Raw genomic sequence first — 10,928 nt, 5'->3', positions numbered from 1 at the left:
ACCTCACTGGGGGGCTGTGGGCCCTGGCGGGGGGCTGTAGGCCTCGCTGGGGGGCTGTGGACCTCACTGGGGGGCTGTGGGCCTTGCACTTCATCCTTCTGTTTCACTGAACGGTACTGAGGCCTGAGCTACCTACAACATGTACTAATGGAGGAGCACAGTTTGACCAGTTTTGACAAACAGATACACCCCAAGTCACCAGAACCTAAATCACGACACAGGCTAATTCTGCCCCATCCACATCCCACAAGCCTTGTCCCCCATAAAGTTCCCTGTGGCAGCTGTAGGCAATTCCTGCCCTCCAGCCATGGCAGTCAGCGACCTGATTTCTGTCAGATCAGCTACATTAGTGTTGACTCTTAGAACTTCTACAAATAGGATCACGCAGGAAGCATCTGCACAAGGCTTCATTCAGCAGGAAAAGTGTGAGATGTATCCCAGATGATGCACTTCCATCAGTGAGTTGTCTTCTGCCGCTTGCATGTGCCTGCATTTTCCATCCACTCACCAAAGGAGGTCCTGGCTCCTTCCAGTTGGAGGACATTATAAACACACTGACTGTGTGGTCAGTTACGCCTGTCTTTGCATGCCGTGCGGCTTGTGCTGCTGGGGCAAACCTCACTTGCTCACCATGCGGTTCCCTCTGGATGTTTTCACTTGTTGATGACCACTTTTGCATCTGCATTCGTGAGGGTTGCTGTCAGTTATGTCTGTTACTTATAATGTCATTGAAAGGTTCTGGTATCTCTATAATCCTGGCCTCACAGAATTAGGGGGATACATTTCATCTTCCTCTATTTTCTGAAAACCTGTGGAGGTCACATATTATTTCTTGACATAATTCACCAATTACAAAATAGTTGAGTTTACAGTCGTAAATAGCGCCTTGCAGCCCTGCATGTGACCTTGGTGAACGTTCCATATTCACCCTGCCGGCTTTCGGTGTGTTCCCTGTAAAAGGCAGTTAGGTTCCAGTTGATTCATAAGGTTGATTATGTCCTTTCTGTCTTTACTGATGTTTTGTCTACACATCGTATCAACTTCTGCACAAAGACTATTAAAATCTCCAAATATGATGATGGGTTGTCCAATTCTCATTTCTATCAGGTTTTGGTTCATGTATTTGGAAGCTCTATTACTGGGTGCATACCATATTTAGGATTATAATGTTTTCCTGATGAACTGATTCTTTAATCACAATGAAACATTTCTTTGTTTTTTAGACACTCCTTATCTTGAAGACTACTTGGTCAGACATTAACAAAGCCAGCTTTTTTGGTTGCTGTCTATAAAATACATATTCTCTACTCTTTTTACTCTCTACCTGTATCTTTATATTTAAATAATATTTCCTGTGGTAAACAGAATTGGATCTTTCTAATTCAGTCTGATAATTTCTGTTTTAATTGGAATGTTTAGTTTGTTTACATTTAATATAATTCTCATGTCACTGGGTTTAATTATGTATTGCTAATTTGTTATTTGTTCCTCTTGGGCTTTCTCCTACTTCACTGAACATATTCTTTTAGGGGTTAGTTAATTTTTTTCATTATTCTTTTTTATCTCCTCATTGGCTATACGGATCATAATACACATTCTTAATTTATCAGTTTCGACTCTGAGTCAATACTGCATTGCTTCAAACCTTGTATCTGATACATCCTCCTTCCCACACCTCACTTCCCAAGTGTCAGGATCTTATAGCAGAGCAGCTCAGGGTGCCTGGCCCCCACCCTGGGTGCTATTCTTGCCGTGTCTCTCATGTCCATCTACATCACCACCACCACGTCACTGGGGTATCATTCTGTCCTCTGAACTATAGTTTAACTTTAAAGGAAAATCAGAGAAGGAAGCACAGACATACACACACGCACATATTTACCACCTACCGCGCTCTCCACGGCATTCAGCCAAGGACTTGTGGAGAATCTACATGTGCACACTTCCAGCTCCCAATGCCACCTCCTTCTGGGCACCCTGCTGCCCAGCCCCACAGCTTCTGATTCAGAAGCCCCACATCCCTGCCTCTGTCTCGTCCCAGGTGGTGCTCACCGTGTGGTGTCCCCTCCGTCATGGCTCACGGTCATGGCTCAGACGGCTGGCTGCCCAGCACCTGAGAACAAGAAACTCGCTTCTTCTGGTTAGTGCAGTGGTTGTCTTGCAGGAGACACACTGTGCGGACCTGTTCTTTCTGTGCTCACGGATCTTCTCAGAGCCCGTGCTGGACGGCGGGGCTGTGCCAACAGCTGCTTTCTCTTACTTCACACACCCAGTGTCTCGTGTGAGGACTTGAAAAGGTCACGGTGCATGTAAATCAGAAAGGGAGTTTGTAAAAGATAAACTCCTGGGTTCCCTCCTCTGAGACTCAGGCTGTACAGGTACTTAGATACGGCTGCGCGATCTCCGTTACTCCGGTGCTGCAAATGCTCTGACACGCGTCAGAAAACTGCACTCGCGAGTGGCAGGCCCGCCACGTAGGACGCTCTGAGCCCCATGCACTTTGTCTGTTACTGGGGAGACGTGTCTTTAAAAATGTCCAGGTTTGTAGGCTGATTAAGTGTCATTCAATCCATAATCTAAATGTAATTTTTAAAACAGAAACATTCATTGTAATTTGAAATATTTTCAATTAAATAATTAAAATGATTCTCAACATTTTCATGCCAGAGCAGAATGCTTCTCGCCTGCTCAGGGGCCATCTGCATTCAGCTCGAGGCCCCCATCGGGGGCTCAAGGTTAGAGTCCACAGCAGCCAGCTGCCTTCCACGTTCCTTTCAATGAAATTAACCACGAAGTCACTAGAACAGACAGCAAGTGTTTGGCGGCACTATTGAAGTTCTAGATATTGGATTTTCTGACCTAACACCGAGCCAGTGATTATGAAGCAGTCATTCACTGCAGGTTCCCAAGAAGGCGGTGTGCAGAATTTCAGTTAGGGGCACCTGGGTGGCTCAGTTGGTAGAGTGTCCGACTTCAGCTCAGGTCATGATCTCACGGCTTGTGGGTTCGAGCCACACGTCTGGCTCTGTGCTGACAGCTCAGAGCCTGGAGCCTGCTTCAGATTCTGTGTCTCCCCCTCTCTCTGACCCTCCCCTGCTCACCCTGTCTCTCTCTCTTCCAGAAATAAATAAAAATAAAATACATGAAGAATTTCAGCTATATAGACCACAGCCAACAGACACCAAATCCAAACTTTATTTTACGTGGCTCTTCAGAATACACTTCCCCGTGGCGGACCATGATGACCAGTGTTATTCTTAGAGAAGCTCTGTGATGGGACTTGGGTTTCTTTCTGATACTGAGGAATAAAGGTAATTATTAAACCTGGGAAAGACTCAAAGGCTAGCAAGCGGCGGGACATTCACCACTTAGTATTCAATTAAAAATAAGTGTGCTGCCCAGGAGACCAACATGCCTATGGGTCACACGTTTAGAATCTCTACCTTGACCAACCTGCTGGAGGTATGTGTGCATGTTCTAATCTGACCTCAGACTGTGACGCAGCAGCCGTAAGGGGCAGGGCGGGACCTGGTCCCGCACATAGTGACGCCGGGCCGTGTGGTGCCTGGGGAGGGGCCACAGCTGGGCGGAGCAGGGTGACTTGGTCGGTGGGAATGCTGTGGGGCCTCACAGCCTACAGGTGATTTAAGAAAGAGAGGTTTCTGGGAAAAGTTCCAATTACCCTACACTTTAAGTCTGTGAAATGTATGTGACATTCATGGCCCCAGGGGGTCACAGGATGAAACCTGTGCATCTGGAGGGGACGGCGCGGATGGGTCCCCTCCGGTTGCTTCCTGCCATCCTTGCACCTCTCTAAAGAGACAGGCTTTGAAAATACTCCTTCCCTTACCAGAATATTATGACCTTGTGCCATAAAATTAGTGCTTTTAGAAGTTAAATTGACTAGAACAAAATGTATGGAAGACTTTTATCAACACTTCCTTCTGTGGCAAGCAAGACACACATCACATATGCTCCTAAAACAATGGGGAGAAAGATAAAGAAAACTAGGATCCTCTGAATAAACTGCTTTTTCCTACGCAGAAGACCCAACAGTGGGTATGAAGCAAGCTGTCACCTGCACTTTGGTTCCCCTCCAAACACCAGCGTGGAATTTTAAATCTGAACTTCTAAAAATGAAGAACCTTGAGACACTGCTCTCTCAGCGTCAGAGATTCAGCAAGGAGGGGCGAGCGGTGGAAAAGCCAGACTGAAATGTCACCTCCGAGTTCGCGGCATGGCTCCGAGAGGTTTTTATAAAGGAGAGATGTTTCCATAACCGTGCAATTAACCTACTGTCAGTTTGTAATTTCAGGTGGGTGTGCAACGTGTCTGGTGACGAATTATTTTGACTGCAGCATCAGGGGCCCTTGTCAACAGTGCTCACACTCGATGCTCTCGTCTTCCTCACTTTAAACCCCGTAATCACGCTGACACAGGGTGGGCTTCACGCTCATCTCAACGACAGACTCGGTGACTCTGCTCTGTCTATAGTGTCATTTTCCCTTCAGCTTCTCTGTAGTGACTGTGATGTGGGGGCTTCTGAAACTTTTCTTGTGGGCTGGTCTCTGTGGCGTGGTAGTGTCTAGGCCGCCTGCGCACACACACACATATCCACATGAGCACTCACACACCCACACATGCACACACAGGTGAACCCACACCTACACACCCGAGAACACACACCCACATGCACACCCATGCACACCCACACATGCCCACATGCCTGCACACACATGCCCACGTACACCCACAGGAGTGTACACCCACCCACGTGTGTGCAACCACACATGCACACCAGCACACACAGGTGAATCCACACATGCACATGCATGCACACCCATACACACACATGCCCATGCACACCCATAGGAGTGTACACCCACCCACGTGTGTGCACCCACACCCACACACTCACACACAGGTGAACCCACACCCATACATGCACACCCGAGAACACACACCCACATGCACACCCAGGCACACCCAGATGTGTACACCCACACATGCACACTCACATGCACACGCAGGTGAACCCACACATGCACACCCACACACAACCATGTACACCCACTCACGTGTGCACACACACAGGTGAACCCACACCCACACATGCACACCCATGCACTCCCACATACACTCACATGCCCGCACGCACATGCCCACATACACCCACACGTGTGCACCTGCACACTCACTCGCACATGCAGGTGAACCCACACCCATACATGCACACCTGAGAACGCACGCCCACATGCGCGCACACACACACTGACATGTGTGCACCAGCACGTACACACTTACACACAGGTGAACCCACACATGCACACCTGAGAACCCACACACACATGCATGCCCACATGAGCACACTCACACCCACACGTGTGCACCTGCACACGCAGGTGTGGGGTTGGGTTCAGGGCACAGTGCCGCCATCAGCACCACCCCAGGGGACAGAGGTGCCACGTGTGCAGATGAAGGCTGACGGCTCAGATCTGGAAATCTCGGGCGTCAAAGACCAAAGAGAGGTCTGTAAGCTGCCCAGAAAAAGAGCGCGGACCCGCAGCCACGTGGAGAGAAAACTTCCCGGCGTCAACAGTAGTGACCACAGACTCTCGAAATATGTTCAAGTGTAGAGAAAATAACCGTTTTAAAACAAGGAGGCTGGAGGCATAAGTCATGGCGAGAACAGGACTCTGGAAACTTTTCCGTGCGGAGCACCCTGAAACGTCATGACTTGAAACACAGAGCTGCAGCCGGTGGTCAATCCGGAGAGAGCTCAGCTCGGGTGTTACAAGGTCCTCGCACCTTCCAGAAGAAGCTCAAGATGCTGTGTCTTCCTATCGTGTATACAAAGTATACATTTGGCAAAATTTCAAGGGTTGCCTCTAAGTAAATGTAAACGGAGCATAAACATTTCTAACGGGCAGAGGAGAATTTTAGAAGGAAAACACATGAGAAATTTAACGAGAATAATTTGAAAGTCAAGAAGAAAAGGAACACAGTAAAGGGGGAACCAATAGAAATTCAAAGCCCGTGATCAAATCCGAGCTCGAGCACACGTCGGGAGTCACCACACACTCCCATGGGGCACAGCCTGTCAGACTGGATGGTAAGAAAGAAGAAAGCACAAAAACGCAAACAAAATCAAAAGGATGAGGTAACAAAAATGAGTAGAAATTGGCAGTATGCGGGTCTCTGAAACAAAAAGTTGGAAAGAGCAGCCAAATGAACAATCTTCTGCTGAAGTCAATCAAAAAAGAAAAAAATAAACCCTGTTTAAAAATATTAAAGAAGATTGGGGCGCCTGGGTGGGTCAGTCGGTTAAGCCTCCGACTCTTGATTTCAGCCCAGGTCATTATCTCAGGGCTCATGGGTTCGAGCCCCGGGATGGGCTCGGTGCTGCCAGCTTGGGACTCTCTCCCCCACTCTCTCTGCCCCTTCCCTTCTCTGTCTCTCTTTCAAAATAAATAAATAAACATTTCTTTAATGTAAAAATGAAAAGCGATGTTTTAAGAATGTTACTGTCTGAATGTTCCCTTTCCCTCGGCTCCCGCAGCTGCTCCTCTGAGGAGCGCAGGGGCGTCGGTTTCCAGTAACACGTTTTCAGTCCACCACGGGATTCTGATCCACGTGCTCTAACGCCAGTGGAGTTTCCACCCTCTGGAAGGAGGCTGAGGCAGGCCCACCGCCCAGGGTCTGGGTCCCTGCCAGGGGCCCCCCCAACCCCCCCCCGCTCTGCTCTGCTGCGGTTTTGGGGGAACAGGGGATCTGGAGCTTGAGGAAAACGCCCTGCACGCGCACAGCACAGGTGGCCCCGCGGGGCGTCCTGCCTGGGGCCGGTCAGGCCATGGGAGCAGGGCTGAGTCCTGCCTCGGAGCCGAGCCCGCCCGCCCACTGGGATGGGCCATGGCCACAGCATCCGACTTCCGGCGCCGAGCCTCCCGCGGGGGAAGGGACGGCAAGCAACGGCGTCCTCCGTCCTGCGCACGTCCTTCCTGCTGAACCTGTCACCTCACGCGATGCTGTAATTCTGGGCCGCGCGCGGGACAGACATTCCTGCTGGGTTAGGGTGAGAGAAGCGCACTTACTGTGCTGTTGGGGTGGCCGTTCAGGTGCAGACCGCTGTCGAACAGAGGAGAGGGGGTCCCGCTGCCGCGGTCACCGGATGGCTCTGGGGACCCTGCAGATGGGCAGAGACGGTCACTCAGACACAGCGCGGGCAGGGGTCCCCCGGCAGACAGCCTGTCCTCCCCAGGCGCCGGGAGGCCCCCCAGGACCACAGGCCTGTCCAGCACGCGAAGCCCTCCGTCCCCTGCTGTCCTGGGGCCGCCTCACCTCATCTGGCCTCAACCAGAGATGGGCAGAAGGCGGGAGGACGGCCCAGCTCGCGGGGGAACGTGCCGCAGGGGTCCAGAGCCCGCGCCCACACGGCACCAGAGGGATGTCAGCCCCGGTCCTTGGGGACGTCTCACACCTGGGATCCAAGATCACATCAGAATCTTCGAAACACTATTCCTGACTTTCTGTTTTCAATTTTCAGACTGCTTATTTGTTTGACATTTTCTCACTTCCTGGTCTCTGCAAACTGCATCAGTGGATCCTATAAAGACAAACCAGGTACGCTTCTGCACAGGGGATCTGAAGACAAAACGCCCGTGTCTATGCAGGATGCAGAGGTTTGGGGCCGGGAACGCAGAACCCCACCCGGGGTCTGCCAGGAGCCACTCTGAGCTAAGGTTTCCTCTTCTGGAAGCAGAGGCGGGGCTAAGCGACCTCCACCCCCTCCTTCTGAGTGGAGGCGCCCTGGGCACCGCGGCAGCCAGTTGGTGGGAATCAATCACTTTAGGGAGAGACACCAAAGTGCAAGGTAAAGTTGAATCTGACCTACAGATCAGTTTTGCTTGAGAAAAACCAAGACATTGCATTAAAAACCCAGTTTCTGACTTTCCTGGAAATAGAGAAAAATCTGAGGCTCCTGATAATAAATGGCTGGAACTGAGCAGGTCTATTCCCTCGCCGCTCGGTGCCCAAACCTGCCAGCCGCCTGCATCGGGGCCCCCACCCTGTGGGTCTGGGGCGTGAGGTGGCCATGGGCAGGGACAGAGAGACGAGCTTGTGTTGGTCACACCATCATGAACATCCTTATAATTTCTTGAGAACTGAACCAAATGCCTTGTAAATGTTTTATCTGCTACTTCAAAATACACACTTCTGTGGGAGTTACTACCAACCGTCAGTTCATAGAGGGAGAAAATCAGAGGGATTCTGCCCGTTACTCGCCGACCACAGTCCTCTCAGGCCAGCGGGCCACACTCAGCACCTGGGTCTGGGAAAGGGGTACGTCCCCGTCCTCCACGGGCCGGGTGACCAGAGCTGTGAACGGCTCCACAAACCCAAGATGAATTCACAGACCTTCACACCAACGGAGAATTTCTGAGGGAAAGGAGAGAGCTTTCCTGCTGTTCGCAATGTCTGAGAACAGCGTCAAAGCGGATGCGAGATTCTGACAACCGGATCCCAAACAGTTTTGGCCATGATACAATCACATGCAGCTCCTGTGTGTGACACAGACCTCTAGTCTGTTAACTTTTATGGTGGGGCCACGCAGAGACAAACACCTGACCACGTGAAGTGCACCAGCCACGAGAAGCAGGCATCCAGGCTTTACCCTAAGGAGCCCCCAGGGGTCCCTGAGCAGATCCCAGGTCCTGGCATGTGACTGTCTGGGTGCCTGAAGAGGGGGTGCTGAGGACGGCACAGCGATCTGCCACAGCCACGGCAGCCAGCCATCACGGCGTGATGTGGCGTGAACGCCCCGCCACCCCACTCCAGGCAGCTGCAGGAAAGGGGTGTGTGGAGCTGAAATCACAAACACTGGATTGATACAGCTCAAGACTCGCACTTGAGATGCCTGGTGCGTGACCGACTTCCTAAAGTTAAAGTGAAGATCGGGTGACATCACATATGCAGTCATTCCAAAGCCACCAGCCTTGTTCACTGCAGACGGGAACGTGTGTGCTGGGCCACTTGGGACTCTGCATCTATCCCGACCCCTGCCTGTCGCCCTGGGACTCCTGGGTCACTGGCTAACACACCCCTCCCGTGCCCTCCCCCATCTGTATGGACTCTGTGAGCATGGGGCATTCCCGCTGACACCACGTTCTGGTGTGCGATGTGTGCGCCCCAGGACTCGGGGGAAGGCGCCCTGTCCTCCTTGGCCCCAAAGACGGTGCTCCCGTGCACCCTCCCTTGTTTGAACCAGTCCCTGCCCGAACACGGCTGCCCTGGGGCCAGCACCCAGGCCTCCTGGCCTCTCCCCCCCGGCTCTGGGTTGCCTCACAGTGACTCCACGCCTCCCCAACTTCCTGACCCTCCAACCTCCCCAGGACAGCGCTGTGGCCAGAGGGGACATGTGGCTGATGGTTCCGAGGGAGAAATGCCGGGTGAACACACACAAGTGAGTTAACCTGACAGTCATTTGTCGGCTGTAGGTTTCTGACTTCTGAGAAATGGGTATGTTTTCATCATATATACCCCAAAACAGAAACCCGAACAGCTGTGATACATTTGTTTATCACCAGTGAAACCCATTGTTTAAAAAAAGACCAGTTGCTGTCAGTAAATACTAATGATAAAAATAAACTTGGTGTCACAATTCAACATTAGAAAATATACAACAAGGGCACCTGGGGGCTCAGTCGGTTGAGCATCTGACTTTGGCTCAGGTCATGATCTCACAGTTCATTCAAGCCCCACATTGGGCTCTGTGCTGACAGCTCAGAGCCTGGAGCTGCTTCGGACTCTGTGTTTCCCTCTCTCTCTCTCTCTGTCCCTCCCCTGCTTGCACTCTGTTTCTCTCTCAAAAATAAACAAACACTTAAAAAAATTAAGAAAAGAAAATATACAACAAAAAGAATTCGCAGAAAATATTTATAGAAATTTCTAGGCTACAAAATGAACTCTCACCTAGGACGTTACACTGGCCTCCCTTATGCAGGGCTGGTGGGGCATAATGCGGGGCACCTTCCGAGAAGGTACCCCAGGGTTTCACACGGTGTGACCACAGGACACAGCATCCCCGTGCAGCTGAAGCCCCGAGAACGAGCGCTGTGCTGAAGGCTCCTGTCAGCATTGTTCACAGCAGCTCTGAGGTGGAGCCCCCTGCCCCCCGCTGCTGACGGGGCGAGGGTCACAGTGTGGGACCTCAGAACAGCACAGACGGGAGGGCTGACACCTGTTACAGCCTGCGCGAGCCTGGAGGACAGGACATGAGGTGAGGCACGTGGACGCAGAGGCCACACCGTGTGCGGATTCGTCCTCATGGGGCGGGTGGAGCTGCAGGGCCCAGACACGGGAGGGGGGCCCTCGGGCCGGGCCGGGGGCTGCGGCCTCACTGCTGTGACGGAAGCGCTCTGGGACTGGGCGCTGAGGGCTGCATGGCACCGTGGAAACATCACAAACCACTCGAGTAGGCAATCATTTTCAATAGTGGATCTCGGGGCTCGGTCGGTTAAGCGTCTGACTTCAGCTCAGGTCATGATCTCATGTGTCCGAGTTCAGGCCCCACGTAGGGGTCTGTGCTGACAGCTCAGAAGCCACTTCAGATCCTCTGTCCCTCTCTCTCTTCCCCTCCCCTGCTTGNGAGTCTCTCATGGTTTGCCTCCCTCCCTCCCCCACCATTTTTCCCCTTCTTCTCCCCCTAATCCTCCTATACGTGCAAACATATGGTATCTGTCCTTCTCTGCCTGACTTATTTCACTCAGCATAACACCCTCAAATGACTTATATCTTTAAAAAATACTAAGAGTGTAAACTTCTGCAAAAAAATAGAAGCCTGTTGACTCATCTTACTGGCCATTCATCTCCTGATACCCTGGTTAGCTGTTCAAGGTGGACAGTGTCCTCAGGGCACGGAGTCCTCACAC

General features: G+C 51.6%; 1 protein-coding gene across 1 annotated transcript in view; it reads right to left on the bottom strand.

Moving 5' to 3' along the window:
* SNTG2 (syntrophin gamma 2) overlaps nt 1-10,928 on the bottom strand; it is a 114,005-nt gene that overhangs the window by 66,178 nt on the left and 36,899 nt on the right. The window contains 1 exon segment of the mRNA XM_077758297.1: nt 7,092-7,183. Coding sequence (XP_077614423.1) covers nt 7,092-7,183 — 92 coding nt within the window.

The sequence above is a fragment of the Crocuta crocuta genome, unplaced genomic scaffold, assembly GCF_008692635.1.
Source record: "Crocuta crocuta isolate KB4526 unplaced genomic scaffold, BGI_CrCroc_1.0 scaffold750, whole genome shotgun sequence".
Classification (NCBI taxonomy): domain Eukaryota; kingdom Metazoa; phylum Chordata; class Mammalia; order Carnivora; family Hyaenidae; genus Crocuta; species Crocuta crocuta.
Note: the sequence above shows the minus strand (reverse complement) of the source record. Positions and strands in the feature narration are given on the sequence as shown.